Source organism: Lissotriton vulgaris, chromosome 5, assembly GCF_964263255.1.
Source record: "Lissotriton vulgaris chromosome 5, aLisVul1.2, whole genome shotgun sequence".
NCBI lineage: Eukaryota > Metazoa > Chordata > Amphibia > Caudata > Salamandridae > Lissotriton > Lissotriton vulgaris.
The window spans coordinates 816,145,956-816,171,652 of NC_141693.1; the positions used below are offsets into that span (position 1 = coordinate 816,145,956).

The following is a 25,697-nucleotide window of genomic DNA, read 5'->3' on the forward strand; positions in this document are numbered from 1 at the left end:
TCAAAAATGTGCCCTTACACACTCACATATGAGTCAAACTGCTAAAACTTGCAGCACAAAAAAGTGTTATTATTCACATAGACGAAACCTAATGCATTTACCAATGCTTTTTATTGGCATTCGCCCTCTGAATTCCAGTACCACTATACTGTTCCAGCTGCCTCTGTCGTTTTTGGGAGGTGGGGCGGGGGGGGATTATTATGAGCTGGCCTGGCACTCAAATGCTCCCCTCCACCGATCGCCCCCTCATCCCCCTCCACTTCTGGTATGTGCAGCAAGAGACACTAGTTTCTCGGGAACTTAACTGAGAACAAGTCTTGCGCAAGAGATACTCCTCTTACATTTCCAGAGCACTTCATCTCAGTTCTTCTCTTGTAGCACTACAAAAATATTTGGTTTCACAACCCCAGACTACGTCAGTTGATCGTGTCCATGTGTGCAGACCCACTAATCCCATGGGGAAAGATTACTGATGACAAAGCTCAAATAACACATAGTTTCTGTTTTTCCAACGAAAACTCATCAATCTTGTGTTGTTTTAGCTACATAACTCAAGGGATTGCTACAAAACGGCCGAGCCTGTATAAATCCCTGACCATAAGCAACAGAGGAGCACGTCGGCTAAAACAGTTCTAACTCTGGAAGAAACTGTTTGTCTCGATCATGGTGAGTCACATTTAAATCTTTTTTTCTCGCTAATTAAAAGGTAGATCTGTGACCTTAATGAGATTTTACTAAGGCTCTATTCGTACCATGTTAAATATAAACCATGTTAAATATAGTAACAGCATGTTATGTTACTCGTTTTTGTTTTTTGCCCCTAAGGGCGGCAGCGAAAATCATTGGTTATTCTCTGTCTACAGAGGCAGAATTCAAGCCTTGACAAAATAGGATTTCCAGCTGCAATTAAGGAGCGAAATAAAGCATCCTTACGTTAAGTAATAAGGAGTAAACAGCATATAAGTGCAAATTTGTACCACATCCCAGTTTGCACATTCGGCATAAGTGTTCTGTAATGTACTTACGTTTCAATGACTTTGCATGTGGATGTTTGGTATATGCAGATATCTGATAGGAAAGGTCCTCTCCTTAATATCCTGCGGTAGAATATATTGAATAAATGAGTATTTTTTTTAAACAACGCATTGAGAAAAGCCATTTAAAAAAAATAAGAAAGACAACCAGAATTAGGTGACTCAGTCACAAACTCATAAGCCATTTCAGTGGCATTTAAAATAGGCTACTACTAGCTGGAAGGAGAAGCGAAAATATCCCTTGTTATGAAACATGTAGGTTACAAAACATGCTCTTTTCTAGGTCTAACTATAATAATATTAATAATCCACATTTGTAAAGTGCGAACAATCACCCTTAAGGGTCTCTAGGCGCCGTCCGGAAGAGTAAGCAAGCTATTGCCCAGAGTCACATGGTGCTGGGCTAACCTGCCGCTGGCACCAGGGATTGCACCGTGATCCCTAGATTTCAGCGTCAGACGTCCTGGCCGCGACGCCACACCTCTTACCTAGAGATGGATTTAGCTAACTGGCCTAAGTTAGCATGCCATTCACAATGTATTTCAGCTCAAAGCACACCGAGAGGAGGGGTCTGGGTAGCCACCTTCATTATTAACTGTTTTCTTCACAGTCAGCTGCATTTTTTCATTAACCCAGCCATTATTTGTCTAGTTTGTCAGCAAGCGGGAGACAGGGGGTTTTGCATGCTTAGTGTCAGCTTTCACTCGGAGAAGAGACAGGCACCAAGAGGCAAACTAATGCTCTCCTGTGATGCTTGTTGCACACCCAACTCTGGTCCCCATTGCTGAGTGACATGTTTACTGCAATGACTGGTGCTGTCCCACCATGAGTTGTCCTGTGTCTTTTGTTTGTAATTCAGGCTTCTCCTCTGTCCTCCCTTCCTTGTTATCATTTCAACTCAGCTCATGTTGGTCTAGGAACCATTACTATCTCACAATCGCCAGTACATAAGTAATACCTTCCTCATCATTACCAGCACCTCCAGTAGTACTACTCTTACAACCAACAAACCCTTACCACCACTACTTCCATTGCACAACCACTACCACCATTGCCACACCACCACCACTGTCACCACCACCATCACTACCACCAGCGTCATGACTAACATTATCTGCTACTACTGCTACCACCACCATTATTACCAACAAAAACTCCTACCTCAAGTATCACGACTACTATCACCATCATGGTTACCATATCCATCACTATCACCATCATCAGAACTACTACTGCCATCGATTACACTCCCAGCACCATAACTACTACAACCACCACCACCACGTTCATGTGCCTTTGTGGGTGTAAGAACAGTATGGGCCATATTTATCTTGTTGCGTGGTGCAAAAGCGATGCAACCCCCAAGGTGTAAAGTATCAAGCCATGCAAGGACCCCTGCCGTGGCCCTGAGTGGCTTGATAAATCCAGAGTAACGCAATGCAGCGCAAATTGCTGCATTGCGTTACTTTGCCCTAGGTAGAAGTTCCATGGGTGGTGCGAGGGTGTTTCTACAGAACACCCATGGATTTTGATTCAGTCCCAGATTTCCCATTACCAGTAGATCTCGGAATGCGCCAAAATGCCACACTTTCCCAGGGACAGCATAACAAGGAGAAATATGTTCATTTCTCCTCGTTTTTCCACTTTCTATGAGTGATGCATTTTGAAGCACACATAGAGGAACATGCCTCATGTATGCTTAATTAAAAACTGTTACAATTTCAGCAAAAACACAGTTAAGTTAAAAGCATCCAATCAAATAAAAAGCTTGGATATTCGATGGCATACCTTGACTCTGAGGAACAGCGTAGTCCAAGAAGTTCAACGCTCCCTCATGGGGCAGGTGGTGGGAGGGGGGGGGGGGTAGGGGGTTAAAGGGAGGACATGGGCTAACAACTCAACACGTGGGTAGCAGCAGCAATACATTATGATTGTCTGGCTAAATACTTACTTTTTGTGATAAAAGAAGCATTTTATATACAACTAACAACATTCATAAGCAATTTCACAGTCCCCGCTGAGGTCGGGGCTCTAATGTCTCTTTAGGTAGTTCCCTGGGTCCCACTCGCTCCACTAGTTGTTTGAGTCTCAAGAAACCACCCTGACTCTATTTTAAAGTAATCACTGCAGCACTAACTAGCAAACAAGTTCCCATGGACCGACATGCCTGAAATCAGTCTACCAGCACGTACACGTCCACATCCAGAGTCCCTGAGCGTGCCCTATCCATGGACACCTGGTGCATTAGCAGCTGAATCAGGTGAATTCACTGCAAGGGGCTTAGGGGGGCTGTCCTCGGCAGGTGCAGAGTTCCTCACACACAGCTGAGTGACCGAAGTGACTGGAGGTTCCTTGCGGCTCCTCCTTGCAGGGTAAGTGTCTGGCCCTTCCCACAGTGGGACCTCACTTCTCTAGCGGGCAGTGTTGATCAGGTCGCATGTCTTGTTGTGACTCCAAAGTTGAGAGCCCACTCTTACAGGTCACAGGAGTGATTATAGTTCACACCTGGATGTCAGCCACAGTGATATGTGTATCAAAGGTCATCACCAAATCCTTCCTGAGATGAGCACAGGCACCTTCCTTGTGAATTGTCACTGAATCAAAGAGCACCCCTTGAAGTTTACAGGGAAAGTCTGTCTCTTCCCTCTCCAGTGTGTGTGCACACCCAGCTTACAGGAATGCAGCAATACACAAACATGTGTGGGGGGATTCCTCAACCTCCTCTCCTCCTGATTCACAATGGAGGCCTGTGTCTCAAAAATGGAACCCAGAAACTTCTACGTATTGTACCATTCACAGGCACACATACTCCCGGCGCATGTATACACCTTACACACACTGCACAGCTCAGTATCCTTCCTGTACTGTACCACTCATAGGCACACATACACCCAGCACTTACATTTATCATGCAGCACTGCACAGTACTGCATTATCCCTGCATTGTATGCCCACCCCCCAAGATTTTGCAGGTTTGGGTGCCAAATTTTGAGGCCAAAGCAAGCTAAATTTGCCACAAAAACCTCAAAATGCATGGTGTGTTTGCAGTGGCCAAAAAGAGTGCCTGCCACAGAAATACCACAAAGCCTTTCTCTGTCATTGCTGGACGGTGGCAGCCCATACAGGTAAGCATGGTGGGGTGGGGTGGGGCGTGGCGGGCGGGGTTGAGGGGTGTAAGTGACAAACGACGGAATAGGGAAAATAAATAAATAAATAAAGCCACTTACCTTGCACTCGCTGCATTGCCGCAATGCGGCAAGCGCAAGGTAAGTAGTTTTATTTATTTATTCTATTTTCCCTATTCTGTTGTTTGTCAAGTCCACCCCCTACCCCCTCAGTGCCCCATTGTGTTTACCTGCACGGCTGCAACTGTTGCTGCACTGTGTCACAATCTGCAGAGTCTCCAGCAGCACACCACATTGAATCGGAGGATGTCTGATGCCAAAGAGAGTAGATTACAATATGAAACGTTCTCCTTTTGTCATCAGACAACCTGCTTTCCTTGATGTGTGCAGGGCAGCAGGGGCTGTGCAGCTCTTAACACCAAACCGATGTAGGTCAAGGATGAGTTTAACACACAGCAGCTGAACTTTAGAATGAACGAGCCTGCAGGCCTCACTTCAGTGACAGGTTAAAAAGCACCTGCTCACTCCTACAGATGACTAAATACTGTGCTGCTACCACTGCATTCGTGCTGCTAAACTACTGGTGAAGGCAGTGACCTTCCATCACTATAAGGGTAGTGCTTTAGGTGTTCCTTTTGGTCCAAAAAGACCGCAATCTGTGAGACAGGCCTATGTCATGGCGCACATGCATAATCCATGTTTGCCTATGGCAACAAAAATCAGCATCAGGGATCCAGACATCAGCACAATTGGGGCACTCGGGCGATCGGTGCACCTCCATTATCATGCAAAGGACTTTTTCATCCAAACAATGCTCTTGCATTATATTTGTTTGTAGCGTTTACAGATGCACAGACTCAGGACGTTTGTGAGCTGTACAAGAGGGTGTAGCATGGTGCGAGTGTTCATGCAGGAGCTGCAGTGAAAGAACCATGTATAACAATCATTCCCCTCTTCCTAACATGTTTGATAAATATCTATCTTTTCATTTTCAGAAATACCTTTTGGGATTTTCTCTTCTTTTAATTATCTCAGAATTGGAATGTGATGCATTTTGCTACCTTAACCCTGTGCAGCCTGGTGTCAAAGGTAGGAACTAAACACCTTATCTTACTAATTAACATATATATATGTTTTAAAATGGTGGACATCCAACATTAACTGTCCCTTCAGCACAATCTTGCAGCATCCTACCTGGACACCGTTAAGTAGATGCTGCCAGCTTTCAGAACCTCATTTTAACTTTTACATTTTCACTTTCTTGGAAATTACATCTTGCAGTTGTGAGATCAAATATTTGCTTGACTGCCAAATGTTGTTGCTTTTTAAGGCTGGCTAGAGACATCTTAACATAGAGAAGGGTTTGGGTCAGCCCCATAAGACATTGAGATTAGTGGATGTCAGTTGTGATCACTACCATTTTATAGATTCTTCGTTTCCAGCAGCACTGATTAACACACTGCGGATCGCCGCTGATGGAGAGCAGTCAGTCTGCTGGCCAGGCGCTGCAGGAAAACGAGCTGTGAATGGCATAGGTGGCCTTATTTTTAGGTTGAGCCTAGAGTCAGAACACAAGAGCTGCTCTGGTGAAGATCTGCTGTAGTTCAGTAGGTGAGGGAAGCCCTGCCCACTCCCCCGTCCATATTTTTCATTGGCTTGTGTCTTTGTCTTTCGTAAATGCTGCCGTCAGATTAGTTTATGGGCTTGTTAGTCCCTCCTTATCATGGCCATGTCGTCATTTGTATCCTCCCTTTGCTACTGGCCCCTTTACTTTGAGTGTTACATGATACGTGTTATTTAGACTATGAGTACTATTTTCTTTAATGAGGTTATCCTACTGCCTTCTCTACTCCCCCCTCCCTCCCGTTGTCTGTGCCTTCTCACCCCCTCCCCACCTGTACTCCAGCTGTCCGTGCCTTCTCGCCCCCTTATTCCCCCACCCGCATTCCCGTTGTCTGTGCCTTCTCCTTTCCTCACCTGCCCACACTTCTGTTGTCTGTGCCTTCTCCTGCCTCACTCCCATTGTCCAGGCCTCCCCGCCCTTCCTCCCGTTGTCCGTGATGACTACTGTTTGTAATGCAATAGGTCTCGCGTAAATCCGAGTCCTATTGCATTGCAAATGCTTGTTAGAATAGATATCCTTCCAGTGACTACTCCCCATCCTCTCCTCTTGTGTAATACAACTGCTGCTTATGTAAAGCTCTGTAATGCCTGCTTGGGGGTCGAATGTGCGCTTTATAAAACTGGGACGGTGATGAGCGGGAGAGTGCCCCTTCACAGCTATGACCGGTAGCATGTTTGGGAGCCACCGAACCCTTTTTTATCGAGCCTCCCTCGCTAGGATAACAAGAGAGTGTGGGGAATTCCAGCACCCAGTTTTGTGCACAGACGACCATGTCCAGGCCCACGCTGCCTGACTGACTGACTCCAAAATGGCGGCCTCCATGGGGACCGACACAGGGCTGACAAGCAGAGGTCCGTCTTCTCTGTCTGTACCTCAGGGTCATGTGATTCTGGGAGAGGCTCCACTGGACAGGCACAGACCCTCAGGACAGGCTGAAGATGGCGGCGCAGACAAGAGGTGGGTGTGGGGGAGTTCCCGGATGGGGAATGTGCACCAAGGGCTGCGAGAGCGGGAGGGTCGACAGGGCCAGGCAGGAGTCATCGAGTGAGTGAAAGGTAGCGGTGAAGGGCAGAGAGTGGGGCGAGGGCTCACAGTGATGGGTACCAGGTCACCTGTCTAACAGGTTGAGGGGTATATAGGGCATCTCATTTCATAAACGGGGCCTGGAGTCACTTTGTGAGGGTAGCAGTGACCTGGTGAGGGATTATGAGAGGCACACATGGGGTGTCAAGGGGTTACCTGTCACCAGTCATGGGGTCATTATCATGGGCACAGAGGGGTGTGGTGGGTACTGAGGCAACACATGTGGTTAACAAGCATTTGGTCACTGGGTGAGTTTATCACAGACCCAGTGAGGGAATATGGTGCAGGCACACATGGGGTGTCAAGGGGGTCACCTGTCATCAGTAATGTGGTCACTGTCATGGACACAGAGGGGTCTGGGGGTACTGGGGCATCACATGTCATCAACGAGGTGAGTGGTCACTGGGTTAGGGTTCACAGACCCAGTGAGGGTTTATGGTGCGGGCAAACACGGGGTGTCAAGGGGTCACCTGTCATCAGTAATGGGGTCACTGTCATGGGCATAGAGCTATGTGGGGGTTACGTACAATGCCATCTCTAACCAAACAAGCAGGAGTATCAACAAACATTGGGCAATACTGAACACTGGCAACCTCCAATGGGAGAAACCATTGTTTTCCTACAAGAGGGCAAAAAGCCTTAAAGATACTCTGGTAAACACAAGACCAAAAGAGCCAACACCCAATGCCGCTCAAAGCATAACACAAGCATGGGGCCTTCCAGACGTCACAGGATATTTCCGATGCGGTGCCTGCAGCATCTGCCACCTGACTGAAAACACAAAAACACTCAACCTTGAAGAAGGAAAAATCTGGCAACAACGATCTCATACAAACTGCAACAGCAACAACGTAATATATCTTATTAGATGTACATGTGACAAACCCTATGTTGGCATGATGACACAAAAGGTGAAACAACGTATCAGTGAACACCGCAGCACCATACGCTGTAAAAGGAATCCAACTAAACTAACAGACCATTTCCTGACAGCCCACCATACACCCAATGACATGAGGTGAGCAGTAATTGAGCAGGTCCAAGCGGGACCAAATCTACAGAACCGTCTCTATGAAAAAGAACAACAATGGATTTATAGATTGTCCACTCACAAAATCGGATTAAATGACAATATACCTTGGGCTTCAGTGTTGAAATAACTTTGTTTGAAACTCCTTTTTTAAGGATGAAATTTAGTAATCACCAGCCCTTGTCATCTAGTCCAACAGTAGCCCTTGAGTTTTTGCACGATGCCTCAACTATATTGGAATAACAGAATTGACAATATACCATGGGCTTCACTGTTGAAATAACTTTTCTTGAAATTCCTTTTTTGAGGATATACTTCTCATCTCTACCAATAAGCTGACCAGTACTGCAATTGAGCAATATGAGTTAATCCCTCACGCTCCTGTTGCCTATGTTTCTATGATGTAAATGCGAGCATTGCACAATTATGGATGTGAGTCCCTCACTCTGTGATGCCCGTCTCATCGCGGTAAAATATAATATAAATATATCTGACGATGTATGGCAACATCATATCATCTTCACTCAGCCACTTTTTCATTAATTTCTCTCATTTGTACCCTGGACAACACGGCATGCGCTGTTTCCTACTTCTTTAATTTTCAAAACGCCGTATGACAATCCTCATCAGGCGTTCTCAAAACCCTCCTACCCACCGTAGCCTTCTGTAGTACTGATCACCATGACAACTCATCATGTGATCGTAAACCTGCCACGCCCACCCCCGAACTGAACGCCGGTCATAACTGATGCGGCTAACACAGATCTCTGTAGAGGGGCAGCGGGCACGGCCATAGGTATTTCGCCGTCCTTTCAACAGCTGAACTGTAAGTAATCTAACCTCATTCTGTTGCAGCACCAACGATGCACGGCCCTTTTTTGAGCACAGTTCCAGAAACGCCGCAGATCCACGGGGCCATTACAAATGCTTGACGGCCTTTTTTCATTTCTTCCTCGCAGAATACGTTCTAGTTAAGGATAATTCCTCCGCTGCCCCCCGATGCCTAAAAGACATCTAATATGAGTAAGACAGGCCAAAGTCATTCTTACATGTTACTTGTTTGTTGGTCTTTCTGTACGTTGGTTGATGTATGTCCTTTTATGCCTGGTATATTTGCACAATTTATAAACCGTCCTCATGCATAGTCTTGAAAGTATGGACTACCACGCCACATAAGTTTGGAGGCGCGTGTGACTATAACTTATATGCACCACCTCACACGCACGTATAGATAAGTGTCAGAGTTGTTGGCCCTGACCCACACTTGGGGTCCTTGATTGCTAGGATTAGTGGCACCTAGTATTGGTTTTTAGCTACCAGATAACCCCCTAAAATTACGGTCAGTTAATCATTGGAACAGAACGGGATTGGCATGTTGCTTGTGAACACGAGAGAACCTTCACAACGTTACAGGCACGTAATTCAATATATTTACGCTCTTTTTCTGTCTTTCATTCCACAGGTCTCTCTTTTCTTGAGCGCACAGATTTTTGGTAGATTGTCTCACTTTGAAGCAGAATATCTTTTTTTGCTTTTTCGCACAGGAATCTAGGATTGGGTACGCCTTTTAGGGGGTGTAGACCGTCCACTTTCTTGATTTTTTTGTCCTGATGAAAACCTGGCACTTCCAATCATAAGGTTGAAAGATGTAGACCAGAACACTTGCAGAGATACTCTTGGTCATAATTACCCTCTAAGTATCTCCACATTGTTTTTAACATTGTCCAGTTGCTCACTAATAAAATATATTTCTTGAGTTTATACCAGGACAATTTTTAACATCCAATTTTTTGCACTCAAACACAAACCAGCTCCACTGTAATTCAGGTGTAGTAGCACGCCCTGGTGACATTCGGTCATCAGGGTGGACCCCAATGATGAAGCATGTCACCACTAGGTTGGTGAGTGAGGGTTTTTTATAAAAGGAAGAATCTTTTCTTTTTTTCCAACATACATCCCATTAAGATTTTCTTAAATCTGTATGGTGATACCCCTTTTTGTTTGCTACACGTGGTTACTAGGGCATCACATGTCATTAACGAGGAATGGGGTCACTTGGTGAGGGTATCACAGACCCTGATGCGAGACACAAATGGGGTGTCAAGGGGTCACCTGTCACCATGCATGGGGGTCTCTGTCACAGAGGGTGTCAAGGGGGTTACCTGTCACAGGCGGGTGGATTGTGGTCATTGAGTGAAGGGTGATGGGTATAGAGGGGATGTGAGAGGGATGGGGCCGCTGTTCACTAACTGGCTCCCATGGGGTGTGAGGTGGGCATTGGGTCACAGGGTCAGATACTGAGTGGTAAGGCAGTGCTTGGCTTCTGTACAGACTGGCTGCTAGTAGGAGTCGCCTCCTCTAACAGGATTTTTAAAGAATGGCTAATCAGCCGGGAGGGTATCTAGGTGCTTAAAGCTGGTGCATGTCAATCTGGGGGTAGATAGCTTCAAGCTGGAGCAATGTTGAGGTGTAGAGAGGCATCACACACTGGGCTGTGGGGCTTAGCCACTGACTGGACTCGGCAGGGTCTCTGCAGATAGACTAGGGGAGGGGGTCTCCGAGAGGCCCTTCGGCACAGCAAAGCCAGGGGATAGAATTATGTCTGCTGGCGTTGACCACTGAGGGGACAATGCAGAGGCCTGCGGAGCTATCAGGATGGACTATGAGGCCTCTGTCATGCATGCTCCTGACGGTTTGTTTGAGGCATCAGACTCAGCCTGTTCTGGGTATGTGTTTAGTTTGGGTAGTGAGGGCTGATGCTCAGCTGTACTGGTGGGCATTAGGTACGACAGGACAGAGTTGATTCAGGCAGGGGTCCCTTTTTGTTTGCACTTCTTTGATGTATTTGTTTCACTCATCAGTAAAATGGAATCTGTCAGCAAGAATTATACTGCACCATCAGTCAACTTTGTGGGAATCTGCTCGTTTATACACTGGTTCATTCTGTTGAGGGAGTGGGTGTATGTTTGTGCTAACCTAAGGGTTAATTCATGTTTTAAAACTTAGATAGTTTTAACTTGAGTAATCTAAACCTTACTTACATGCATACCGAACTGGCAGGTCCAACTATACAAAGTAACGTACAATGAAGCGCATTGAAGCCAAAATAAGTCTGAATATTAGGCAGATGCAAAAAACTTCAAGAATGATTAAGTCATGGACCTTAATTGCTCCAGATGGATCTCCACCAGCAAGCGGGCATGGGAAATTTAATTGAACTGTAATCCGAAGTTAAGAAATGTCTTGTGTTGGGTGGATAACTCTTCAGGGTCATTATTGCTAGCTGTGTCTCTAGATGCTTAATCAGGCCACAGACACGTTTGATATGTTTCTCTGTGATGTAATTTGCCTGTGGTGGATGGTATAGCTACAGAAGGTTAGGAGGAGATAGGTCCAAGCCTTCCTCTGGGCAGTTTGATTTGTGCTGCACTGAAGATACGTTCCAGAGCATGGAATTGTTGGCCATTTATAATATTAGTGTATATCTGACTGCCTTTAAGTTTTAGGTGCGTTGGGGTCGCTGGCGGTTCAAGCTACATCAGGGCATATGAGGGTAAAGGCTTGCTTTTTGGGGGTTACATTCAGGCTAAAATAGATTGTGAAACGGTGCTCAGTAGTAGGGTATTCTGGATTGACTTTAGATTCACACTAGCCTTTAGGGATGATGGAGCCTGCACTATTGTGGGCAGATTCTGGCTGGTTGTGGGTAGGTAATGCCTTGTTCAGACTGATAACGGAGGCATGGTGGACTGTGGTGGGAGGAGGAAAATTGTTGAGGTAGATTTATGGTGGGCAGTGGGTGTCAATTCTTTCTAGAAGAGGATGAATTCAAGCATTTCATGACTCCACTAAACTAGTGGAGAATCAAGTGGCCTCTTGAAACTCGTCTCAAAAGTGTAAATGCAGGTTAGTTAGAGGCTCTGGAGGGAGGAAACTATTTGTCTGATTGCTAAGTAGATGTGGATGCATGCTAGACTGAGGCCGGGGCGTAGTGGCTGACTAGAGTTTTGTAGTACTTTTTTTCCATCTCCCTAAGGGGAAAGGTAGAGAAGATTCTTAAGTGGAGAAGATTCAGACTGGACTTTTCGCTACTAGATTCAGGCTGGACTTTTCACCACTAGATTCAGGCTGGACTGTAGCTGGAGTAAACCATGCTGGTTGTGAAGTTGATGAATCACGTTGAGCTGGAGGGTAAGGATAGGACTTTGTATTGACTGATCTAGGGGTTATCATCCCGCCTTCCACTGTTGGGTAGATTGGGCCCCAATTGGTGGAAGAATTCACAGTGGACTTTGGCAGCATGATGGTTCTGCTGAGGCGGTATTTTCAGAGTGAAGGGGTGGGAGGGTAAACTGCAGCTGGACTAAGTGTGGCAGATTGAGACTGGTAAATGGATTTATTAATAAGACTGGTAAATGGATTTATTAATGAGTGTCTGGGTCAATTAAGAGTAACCCTGGGCAAAGCACTACGCTACGCTCGCGTAGTTTGCGCTACTTTGCACTACGCAAACTGCACATAGCACATGGCAAACACGCGTATCGTAGTGCAGCGGTTCGTTTTTGCTTGCTCGTGGTCCTCAACGTCAAGTTGGCGACTGCGAGCAAGCAAAATGACATCCCGGCAAGACTTTTTCCTCGTTCACAATCAGCAACATCAAGTAGCCGATCGCGAGCGTGGAAAATAAACCTCCCTGCGAGATTCTCAATGTGGGGAGCTCAGGTTTCTCATTGCGAGTGGTCGCGTATGCTCGCGACCGCTCGCAATGAGAAACTACCAGTCCGCGTTGAGAAAGCTGCCACTCGAGTGAAAATCTACTTGAGCGGCAGAAAACGACAGCTCGCACTGTGCAAGATGCTGTGTTCAATGATTGCACAGTGCGGACAAGCATCCTGCACTGTGCAATCATCGCGAACAGGGTACTACGCAGTTCGCAGAGTGTGAAGTGCACTTCGTGAAGCTAAACGTAGCGCTACTTCGCGAACTACGCCCAGAGTTAACCAAGAGTGATCTGAAGTTGTGTGTTTATTTTGAATTTGGATTCAGTCTGATTCCTTGGGTTTAAGTCTGTATGGACTGAGGCATGAGTTATTTTAGCCTTTGTATCGGGTATGTTGAGGGAGGGAAGAGGGACTTAAATGTTCGGTTTTTACTTTAATGCAGGTGAATTTGGTCAGGCTAATGTTGCACTATGCGGATTCTGGTTTTGATAAGAAATAGATTTAGAGCTGTCGGGGAGATGAAAGATGAATCCTCATCTGGGAGAGTTTGATTCACGATGGTTTGAGAGGAAATTATTGCTTGACTCGGGTTAGATTTTGGCCGGACATATGGCAGATTACAATTAGACTGAGGGAATATTTATGTTGGATGAGGAGTTACATATTTAAGCTGTCAAAAAAAAGGATGGATCCTGAAAGAAATGGTGGCTAGTTTTGTGTTCGAGTGGTTTGTTCAGGTTGTATTGGTGGGGGGAGCAGATGACAGAGTGGGTTGATTCTCCTAGAATGCGGGTAGCAAGGATAGACTGAAGTATTGCAGATTTATGCTGGGCGTTGTGGGTGTCAACAGTTGGCTGGACTGTTTGAATAGTTGAACAGTGAGGACAAATTGAGGGCAGAGGGATGTGTACTTTATCGCTGATGTAGAGATGACATCCATTCTAGCTTGAATCTTGAGTGTTCTGAATACAAACTTGTCTGGACAAACACGTCCAGGTTGAACAGGAATGGGTGTGACTGTGGGGGCGCATTCATTGAGTCTATGCTAGGACTGTCGATTAACATTGGACTGTAATGGGTTGGTTCAGGATGGTGTGTTGGCTTGGACTGAGGCTGGGCTGTGAGGGCATATATAGAGAAAAGAGGTATTCCATCAGATAGTCATACTGCGAGCTAGGATCATAGATTTAGAGTAAGGAGGACCAACTTGCTGAACCGAGACTGCAGATACCACCACCGATACCAACACCAACACCAACACCACCACCAATACCACCACCCCTACCATCACCACTACCACCACCAATACCACCACTACCACCAATACCACCACCACCAATACCACCAACACCATCAATACCACCACCACTAATACCACCACACATCACCAATACCCTACCACCAATACCACCACCAGTACCACCACAACCACCAATACCACCACCAATACCAGTACCACCACCAATACCAGAACCTCAACCACCAATACCAGTACCACCACCACCAATACCAAGACCACCACCACCAATACCTCCACCACACCAATTCCACCAACACCAATACCACCAATGCCTCCACCACCAATACCAACACCCTTTCCAACAGTACCACCACCACCAATATCAATATCACCACCTGAGCGCCTCTCGCTCGCTAATAATAGAAGAGGCACTGTACGAGGCCAGAGCTGCAGTCTAAACCATTCCTCCCTCCCTCCATACCTGCAATAAAGCGCAGTCCGCCCTGCACCAGGAGGTGAAGCCAGGGCCCTACTACAACTGGAGTGTTTTTTATTAGGCCAAAGATAGCAATGACATTACACAATGCCACACTGCACACTCAAATCATGGAGTTGGCAAGAACTAGCACCCCCAACCTTCCGCTCTTCCTCCTGAGCCGCAACAGTGTAATAACAGAGCGAAAGGTGTTGGAGCGCTTTGTTAGTGTTTATAGCTCGGATCATATGTAACTCTCACTTCACACTTTGTGTATGTGTAGTTCACAACACTTACACATCTTCTTCACTGCACCATTTATCACTACTTTGAAGACGTAGTTGGCCGGTCTCTTCCTCTGATATTTACAATCTAACAAGTGGTCGAGAAGGCCCTTTGTTGAAATGCTATAGGTCTCGCATTTGCAAGAGTTTAAGCTATTAGTATTGTAAATGACAATGCCTTTTATTTACATTTTAAAACCCAAAACATAAATGAAAGGCATTGTAATTTACAATGCCAATAGCTCAAACTCGTGTGAATTCGAGACCAATTGCATTGCGAATGTCTGTTCCTATAGGTATTCACATAGTGGGAACACTTACTTAATGCATCACAGACGTTATCATGGAAAGGTTTCTTTCTGTCAGCCACATAGCATTGCTGTAATTGAGGACTTCCAGTTTTCTTTCCGTTTTTTTTTTCCGTTTCGTTTCTTTTTCATTTATATAATAAAAAAGGATAACTTTTTAGTGAGGTAATATCTTTTTATTAAGGAAATTACTATGGTTCTATTTTTACTGAGACAATCTCCTGATATTATGAAGTTTTTCTTTCATGAAAGCTCTTCAGAGAAGCTAAACATTGATAAAGACTCCTAATACTGCAGAGCAGGTCTAAATGGTAAAGTACACTGCTACTTACCCACTTGAGTAAGTGACAACAAAGATAGACGTAACACCCAGAAAAAGCATGACAGAACCTATCTTGGTTGTAGGCCTTCACTAAGAATACCTTAAAGAAGGCCCAGAATATTCTGATTAATGCCGTCCTTTCATTTTTTATTTCGTCTTTTTTTTAACAGTTAAATATTGATCCATTTTTGCTGAGGCTAATAATCTGCATTTAGTATTTTTGTTTAGCAATTAGCATCATCCGAGCTGTTCCCTCATTTTGCATCAGGATGTAGCCACTATAAGGGCACCCCCTGATAGCAGGCCTCCGTAGAGGAAAGGGATTCCTATGGACCCCCCAGAAATCCCCTTGCAGGTGGGTGCCGTCACTCACTGCACATGCTTGAGAGACAATTGAGTAATGTCTGGTGCTAGTTTTAAATCATAAAAACGCTTGGAGTGTTAATGTGGTGAAAGAAGAACATTGCTTGTATAATATAGGTTACAGAATTTTTATTTCATATGAAATAGCCAAGCTGTTCATTGTGGTTATTGAAGAGATCTATTTCTAACCATAGTTGACAAGCTATTATTCCGATAAAGTAACAAAGGGAGTTAATTGCCCCATGCAAACAACTATCCATAGTCTGTATTGGAACTCAATATTTCATAATTCTAAGGTTGTCAAAAAGGAATTTAATTGGTAATATTAACAATTATAAAGTGTGTTAAAAATGCAGTTTGTAAGATGACCCGCACCTTGAGTGGTGAAACATGCAGTGATCTACAAGTCACAAGTTCCAAATCGACTTCCAGTCTTCTGGGCTAAATAAATTAAGCAGTATTAACAGAAATCAGCCATTACTATTACCCAAATTAAAGGGGTTACTATCAACCCATTACATGGGATAATAGTAGTCCCTGGTATTTGTGGAGCCTAGAATCAAGTGAAATATGGTTTGAAGCACTATATAAAATGTTATTGTGGCCTATAGAGATGGGCATTATTCATGTAATTAGACACATAAAATGCCATACCTCACATTCCCACACAACACACAAAGATCTACATATCTCAAAGAAAGAGCTTGAGCACGTCAGCAAACAGTTTGAAGTCTTGGTTTAACTCTATTAAGTAACCAGCTCTGCCTATAGTCATATGGTGGACTGTTCTACCAAAAGATAAATTGTGAGAATCCAAATAAGCTCTGTTTGGCCACCAACACTTTGTACCAGCCAAGAAACTACTCAAACAAAATAAAAATAGACATTTTCTGTGAACTTAAACATCGGCTCCCACACCATGTGCTGGAGAGGGAAAACAGAGCCCCATATAGCCATTGCAGGATGCTCCTCCTCCCAACATTCAAACCAGTGCTTAGTGTTGGTGCAGAATCCTGTGGCCAGCATCGACATACAGTATACCAAGGCTGCAAAGCCAGGATTAAAAAAAAAAAATCGGTTTTATATAGCGCAAACTTGACCCTAAGGTATTGGGGCGCATTCCATGAGCACCAGTTACGTTACACAAGGACACACTAATTTTTGGTAGGCACAGGGGGATTAAGGGGCAGATGTATCAACATCCTGATTTGCGAATCTAAAATAGCGATTTTTTAGGAATCGCTATTTGAGATTTGCAAAAAGGGATTTATGTAGAAAATTGCATTCTTTTTACGATTTCTTAAAATTCCTTAATTCCCATTAAGGAATAATTTCCCATTCATTTCTATGGCCCAGGAGGTCCATAGGAATGAATGGGAAGTTATTCTCAATTTGTGATTCGCAAATTGAGAATAATTTCAAGCGTGCAAAGGTGTCATAAGGACACCCTGATGCACCCCTGAAATTCACATGTGTGCGCATATGGCGCACATACATGCCCTAGGGGCATGTATGTGCACTACATGGCACCTTCACAAATGCAAAAAAGTCCATTTGAGAAAGAAATCGCAAATTACCACCAATTTGAAGTTGGCGGTAATTTGCGATTCCTTATATGCAACCACAAAATAAGGAATTGTAATTCCTTATTTTGCACTCAGATTTGCTACATATATCCCATTTAGCAAAAATGTGTTCGCAAACGCCGAATTTCGGCGTTTGCGAACGCATTTGTGCTTGATACCTATGGCCCTAAGTGATTTGCCCAGAATCACAGGAAGTTGAGACGACACTGAAACTCAAACCTGGTTCCCCAGCTCTAAATTAACTTCATGCTTCATAACCCTACTTCCAGACACTCCCTGCGCCTTCATCTCTCTCTTGCAGGTTTCTGCTTTCTCTGTTTGTGACGTTTTTTCTGTCTTTCTTTTACTCATTCTTTTCTCCATCGTTGGTTTTCCCTCTCTTGCTCTTCAAACATGTTGGATGAGGAAATATAAGTGCTGGTTCCACAAAATGAGTATAGGGGGGCTCCACTGGCTCCGAAAATGAGTGCTGGTGAAATGCATCGGCAGCCACGGGAAACAAATTAAGCACTGATACAAACCTGCATGTGCAAGCACCGCTACATCTGTCGTTATGTCAGCACACTGCACAAGGACACTGAGGGGATCATTCTCTGGGGTTTGACCACAGTCTGGTTCCATCTTATTAGTAGCTGTTGGAATCCTCATCCACCCAGTCCCCACTCACTATGAGTTCTGCATTTACCATCAAGTTCATAATGTGGTAGCATGGGCAGTTTGAAGGCTGCAGATGAACATCTTGTTGCCAGCCCAGGTTTTTACCAGTCTATGGTCTATAACATTTGTACTTCCAGGTTGCTTTCTGTGCATGGGCTTGTGGGCGTGTTTATGTACACACACTTATATGGGTATCAGTATGTTTGTGTAAAAGGATCATAGAAGATATTATGCCATTTCTAGACCTTTACCTCTTGGTGTAAGACTTCTCTAAAGAAGAGCATTGTGACTGGACTTCACTACTTGGGATAGGGGAAAAGAATAAAATGGATAGACAGTGAAACTGAGAGATTAATCTAAGAAGAAAAGAGGGACATGAAAGACAGGAATAAAGAACCGAACCTCAAAAATGTCCCACAGATATTAGTTTTGTGTAAAAGTAAATAAAATAACAAACCATGTTGCAAGATAACTGGCAAATCAATATTTATTTTATATATTTTTATTGCAGCTTTTACAAAACTAACATAATCGACAACCTCAGTAGTATAGTATTTTATTCAGTAACGTTTAATTTGTCGAGCAACAGGAGTCTCCCTCACATCCTGCCCTCGTCCCACTTGTGTCCAGTTTTTCCCGCTACCATCCAGACTGACAACAAATATGATCGAGATTGTCTTCACTGATGAAGGGTGTCAGGGCTTCACGGCTGCATATCTATGTTTCCTATCCATGACCACCAGATTACCTCCAACCGCCCTATATCATATCAAACTTGTTAGAAATGGGATTTCTGGTTAGCTAAGGCTTGCGCCAAAGCCAGGCAGAAACCACCACTCTAGTCAGGGCAAGGGAGTTACACGCCAAAGATAAGCCCTCTCAACCCCTTGGTAGCTTGGCACGAGCAGTCAGGCTTTTCCCGGAGGCAATGTGTAAAGCGTTTGCGCACGCCCACAGTAACAACATCCCAGGCACACCACAAAAGGAACTCCACACAAGGTTATATCAAAAATAGCCTTTGTATTCTCATAAAACATTAGAATAGTAATCACATAATATACATCGTGCCACCTGGCACTAGGTCATATTTACAAGGGATTATTTACACATGACAGGACCACTTGGACCACTGTCAGAACCATCACTTAGTGAACTTAGTACAAGTAAGACAGATCATAAACGTACAAACGTACAACCAGTAATCACTGGTAACCACTGTACTTGGCATCAGCCTGTAACATAAACCACGTTATGCACAGTATCACATTAGGTGCCAAATTCATTGTTCACCAACCTCATCTGTCTAACATCTTAGACCCTAACCTCCTAATCGTCACTCACATTAAGGGTATCTCATAGTAGGAAATAATATCACTAGCATAAACACACTACGCACAAAATCTCATCCTCACACGCATTTAGAGGCATGAATCATTGTAGAGCATCACATTTCCTAATATCACATAAATCACGGACCCCCTTGCCAACTGGCCTTCTCAAAGGGGCTCAAATTTCCAGAATGTCAGGGCTGCTGCCAATGCAGCATAGTTCGCATGTGCGCCATTGCGCTGGGGCCGAGGAATGCAACTCACTCCTACCTCTCACAATCCCCCAAAGGACTGTGGCCTAAACGTAGCAACTGCCCACTACTTGCTGGGCAGCTGCGAAGCAAACAAGGCCGGGCACCACTGTGCCTCTTCTGTCCCTCTAAGGACTCTGCCATTCACAATGCAAAACGTTGCTGCTACTCGTGGTGGTGCGGCGCAGCTGGGATCAACCAAATAGGCCCTGGCACAACTGTGCCCTCGGGGCCTCACTAGGGCTCTCCACATGAAATCACCCCCTTGGTGCAGCTGCCCTCTGTGAGCGGGGCAGCTGGGGTGAACAAAGCTATGGGGCCCGGGCACCTCTGTGCCCTCATGTTGGAGAGGCCCACTGCCAGACGGGGCAGCTCAGACTCTGTGCCTCGCACCGGCACTAACACAAAGAACCACAACAGAGCCCCACTCACCGGCATGGGCAGGACTCCTCCGGACCTCGCTCTCCTCGCTGGCACTCAGCTCTTTGCTTCACCCGGACCCCCTCCTGGGACCTGGGACTTCCATGTGGAGCCCATGAGGCTCTAGTCGCCTCCCACTTCCTCTCTGGTCTTTGGGGATCTCAGGTGAGCCCCCACTCCTCCGATTGGGAGGAGTGAAAGATAGTTAAGTAACAATGGGGTAACCCAGTATCCCTCAGAATCTGGGCAGTCATATATAAAATACACAAGTAGTTCTGTCGGGTGACTATTATTTCTTCATATAATTGAACTATTCAAGGTTCTAATCATAGAATGATCACTTAATCATTAAAACACAACACAAACATAGACCATATGGGTATTATAAGAGCTTTTATAAATTGCGTCATTGGTAAATACCCAAATTATATTTGTAAGGCAGTCCAAAAGCACATATTCAGATAATAGTTTGTGACAAGGTGATATTTGGTGCTCAGTGACAAAGTGATGGTGTATAATACAGACAAAGTGATTGGGAGAGGGGGAAAAAAATAATTAATTTGTTGTGACCAGAGAAGCAAGTGTTTCAAGTAGATCTGCGGACTCAATAATTAAGTCTCATCGCAGAGTCTCTTGTACTGGTCCAAGGGATATGTCAACGTTTCCACCCAGAGTCTGCTCTACTGAAAGGTCAATGCGGGCTTCATCAGGACTGGGACGGGGAAGGGGCAGCCTGTTGATATTAAGGTAAGCGATCAGGTTTGTGTAGGTTGTATGGTGCCATATTCAAATTACAAAGCACACATTGTGATAAAAAACTCACCTATGGAAGCCCAGGTGGGCTTACAGAGGGTTGCACCATCGATATTTCTTGCAATGGTGGGGCTGGGATCCTAGCGCTATCCAAGGGTCTCATTATCAAAGTAGACCACCCATGTTCAGCTAAAGGGATGGGTGATTTCACATTAATTGTCCATTTATGTTGTCCCTATTCATGATTTGTTTTGTATTCATCAAAGGAACTCACCTAGTTCTGGTTAAATGGTGAGCTGTACTGCCAAATTGAGTGTCTGCCAAAAGCCGGTTCTGTGAAAGGGAGGATTGCCATTAATTTCCTCTCCTCCGATTTTATGCAATATAATTACAAAAAGGGGGCAACAGGAGGAGAAACGCCCATATCTGGCTCACCTTTCTTTTTTATTTCCAGCTTAAGATTGAAGTGATCCTCTTACTCGCATCACTTCTGCGCATCGAGTGGCCCTCCCTGTCGGATCTCCTTATAACCTGATCTATCCTGCTCACAGTGCGAGGACATCGCTGTACGCGGGAAGCGTCTGTCAGTTGCTTAGTGACTAGCGCGACTGCATCACCTGCACGCTCTGAACGTTTTCTTTGCAATCTGATTGGCCTAGCCTTTCATCACGCTTTGGCGTTTAGCATTGCTAGGCAACCAAAAGATGGAGAGTGTCTTTGTTGGTGTTTGCGGCTGGTGTCAGCCCGAACCCCATTTCTGAATTATGCAAAAGCAGAGGGTATGCCTAATAATTTATCAGGCCGTGAATGTATATACAGTGACATTATAAGGGGCAACTGAAAGGAAAATGAAAGGTCATGCAGAATGTGATCATTAAGTACAATGACAGAGAGTGTCTTTGTTGGTGTTCGCGGCTGGTGTCAGCCCGAACCCGATTCCACGAGTTATGCAAAATTGGAAGGGTATGGGTGAATGTATATACAGTGGTATTTTAAAAGGGCAATTGAAAGGCAATTGAAAGGTCATGCAGAGTTTGATCACTATGTACAAATCTGCTAACATCCCTTCCATGTACCGATTATGCTTGTTAATGTACCATATTTTCAAGTGTGACCATTTTGAACAAATCTACTCCCATCCCTTCAATATAACAATTGTGCTGGTTAATATACAGTATACTCAAGGTTGTGTATCACTATGTACTGATCTGCTTACACCTTTCAAAATAGTGATTATGCTTGTTACAATATACTAAAGTGTGATCATTATATACATATCTGCTTCCATCCCTTCAATATAGAGATTATGTTTGTTAATGTACAATACATTCAAGGTTGTGCATAAAGACATTTTGAAATCATAGATCACATACATATGATGACATATAATCCGAATCCTGGAAAAGGTGCACAATAAGGGTGTATATTATTTTAAGAGAGCGTACCACTGGGACATGCCAAACATAATGGGATTGAGGGGTCTCTTACATAGTATTGGCCTTCTCACATGTATATAAAACACTTGACAGGAGTGTATTTTATCAAACATATGATGTTCAGCATGCATATATGTACAGTAACAACAGTGAATCAGATACAATTAAGACATATACAGTGTAAATGAGCACAGATATATCAATATGGCTCTGGGTTTGGCCAATTTGCAGTAGTTATTAAACTGATGTTGATGTGACCTCATGGTAACAGTTGTCCCATTTGTTTTGCAGTTTCCTCCATCTCATTCAAACCAGTCTGTACTGAGTTGAGGGAACGGATCCATCTACACTCTCTGTAGTTTAAGGCAGTTGCAAGTGAGCCTCCTCTGACATTGGGACTGACTTTCTCTATTGCCCACCTTTCAAATTCTCAGGGGAAGTGTCATGTGTTACAAAGTGTTCGACCGTGGGTGCACCCTGTGTTTTGCATCTTATGCTGCTCATATGCTTTAAGATGCTCGCTTTTGCTTTCTGCCTTGTTTGTCCAAAATATATTAAGCCACAGGGGCAAATAATAGGGAATATCACATGGGAACTGTTACAGTTGGTAAAGCTTGGCAGTTTGTAAGTTCTGGTATTGTATGTAAATGTTGTTCCTTCATAACACACATCACACGCTTTGCACTGGCCACACCTGTGATGACTCGTCACGGGTGGGAGGCCCAGGTGGCTCCTCAAATCCTGTTGTTTGGGGGGTTCCAGGAAGGCTCTGGCAACCGTATCCTTGAAATTTTATCCCCTCTTCAAAGCACATACTGGATCTTGGTTTGTATGTAATTCATTTGCAACTAGGTTCCAATACCTCTTTACAATCTTCTTGATGTCGTTACTCTTCGCATTGAATGTTGTTACACAGACAATGTTGTTTGACTCTCTTGGTCTTTCCTTGACCTCCAGCAGCTGGTCCCGGGGACAGTATCAGGGTTGTTTCTTTGCCCGTTCAAGTAGCTCAGTCGGATATCCTCTCTCCTTTAGGCGGTATGTCAGTGTTTCAGATTCCCTGAAAAAGTGTTTTCTTCGGGAACAATTTCTTTTCAGCCTTAAGTACTGCCCATATGGCAGATTATCCATTAGGTTCCGAGGGTGATGTGAGCCATACAATAGTAGTTTGTTCCTTTCCATTGGTTCTCGGAAGAGGTCACAGTATAACAAACCATCCCCTACCCGAAATGTTAGGTCTAAGAAATCTATTGCCTCACTGCTACTTGTCATTGTGAATTGAATATCTCTCGTCCTGGTATTTAGCCATGCATGGAAATCAATCGCTCAGTTGTATTACCGATCCACACCATTATCACGTCGGCAATATACCTTTTCCAAACCTCAATCTTGCTGTGGTATGGATTAGACTGACTGTACAAGTGTTCCTCCTCGTAATGGTCCATAAAAATGTTCGCTAAACTGGGTGCGTACGTGGCTCCCATTGCCACTCCTTTGCACTGGAACAAGAACTGCTTTTTGTAGAAATCAGAAAGTCTTTTGGGATCCAGTGTGGCGCAGGGCGTGAGTCCAATGTAGTCCTGATGACCCTCAGTGCTTTATCTTGTTTGATTTCCTTAACTGAAAGGAACCAAGGATCCCAACACTTTATACATTACCAAAGGTGCACAAGCGGTTAGAGAAGCCTCCCGGCAGACCAATTGTGTTTGGCTGTGGTTCAATATTGGAACCACTAAAGCAATTCATTGACCATTTTCTTCAACCTTAGGTCCCTGAAACGAAATCCTTTGTGATCCGCACACAGTTCCCGGTAACACTAGATGTGTTCTCACTGTATACATCAAACCCACAAGACAAAGCACTGAGGGTCATCAGGACTACACTGGACTCACGCCCTAGGCCACACTGGATCCCAACAGACTTTCTGATTTCACTACTGGAGATTGCCATGAAAAAGAACTATTTTATCTTCAAAAAGCAGTTTTTTTTCCAGTGCAACGGAGTGGCGATGGGAGCCACGTACGCCCCCATTTTAGCGCACATTTATATGGACCACTACGAGGAGGAACACTTGTACAATCAATCAAAACCATACCTCAACAAGATTGAGGTTTGGAAAAGGTATATTGACTACGTGATAATGGTGTGGACCGGTAATACAACTGAGCTGATTTATTTCCACGCATGGCTGAATACCAGGACGAAAGATATTCAATTCACAATGACAAGTAGCAGTGAGGCAACAGATTTCTTAGACCTAACATTTCGGGTAGAGGATGGTTTGTTATACTGTGACCTCTTCCGAAAACCAATGGAAAGGAACACACTGCTATTGTATGGCTCACATCACCATCGGAACCTAAGGGATAATCTGCCATATGGGCAGTACTTAAGGCTGAAAAGAAATTGTTCCCGAAGAAAAGACTTTTTCAGGGAATCTGAAACACTGCTTCCGCCTAAAGGAGAGAGGATATCCAACTGGGCTACTGAAACGGGCAAAGAAGCAAGCCTGGTACTGTCCCCGGGACCAGCTGCTGGAGGTCAAGGAAAGACCAAGAGAGTCAAACAACATTGTCTGTGCAACAATATTCAATACGAAGAGTAACAACATCAAGAAGATTGTAAAGAGGTATTGGAACCTAGTTGCAAGTGAATTAAACAGAAAAAAAGATCCAGTATTTGCTTTCAAGAGGGGAAGAAATATCAAGGATACGGTTGTTAGAGCCTTCCTGGAACCCCCCAAACAACAGGATTTGAGGAGCCACCTGGGCCTCCCACCGGTGACGGGTCATCACAGGTGTGGCCAGTGCAAAGCGTGCGATGTGAGTTATGAAGGAACAACATTTACATATAATACCAGAACTTATAAACTGCCATACTTTACCAACTGTAACAGTTCCCATGTGATATACTCTATTCTTTGCCCCTGTGGCTTGATATATGTTGGACAAACAACGCAGAAAGCAAAAGCGAGAATCTTACGGCATATGAACAGAATGTACTGCAAAACACAGGGTGCACCTATGGTCGAACACTTTGTAACGCATACCCATTCCCCTGAGAATATGAAATGGTGGGAAATAGAGAAAGTCGGTCCCAATGTGGGAGGAGACTCTCTTGCAAGGGCCTTAAACTACAGAGAGTGTAGATGGATCCGTTCCCTCAACTCAGTACAGACTGGGTTGAAAGAGATGGAGGAAACTGCAAAACAAATGGGACAACTGTAACCGTGAGGTCACATCAACATCAGTTTAATAACTACTGCGAATTGGCCTAACCCAGAGCCATATTGATATATCTGTGCTCATTTTCACTGTATATAATTCTCAATGTTATCTGACTCACTGTTCTTACTGTCCATATATGCACCCTGAACGTCATATGTTTGATAAAATACACGCCCGTCAAGAGTTTTATATACATGTGGGAAGGCCAATACTGTGTAAGAGACCCCTTATTCCCATTGTGTTTGGCCTGTCCCAGTGGTACGCTCCCTTAAAATAATATACACCTTATTGTGCACTTTTTCCAGGATTCGTATTATATGTCATCATATGTATGTGATCTATGATTTCATAATGTCTTAATGCACAACCTTGAATGTATTGTACATTAACAAACATAATCGCTATATTGAAGGGATGGAAGCAGATATGT

The 25,697-nt window shown here is 44.4% G+C and overlaps 1 protein-coding gene across 1 annotated transcript in view; it reads left to right on the forward strand.

Annotated features, from left to right (window-relative positions):
* Positions 1-530: 530 nt before the first annotated feature.
* The window catches only part of LOC147711629 (beta-microseminoprotein-like), a 160,580-nt gene continuing 135,413 nt past the window's right edge, over positions 531-25,697 (forward strand). Inside the window, exons 1-2 of the mRNA XM_086922299.1 lie at positions 531-666; positions 5,155-5,248. Of these exons, the coding sequence (XP_086778425.1) occupies positions 664-666; positions 5,155-5,248 (97 nt within the window). The 5' untranslated portion in view covers positions 531-663. The remainder of the gene's footprint in view (positions 667-5,154; positions 5,249-25,697) is intronic.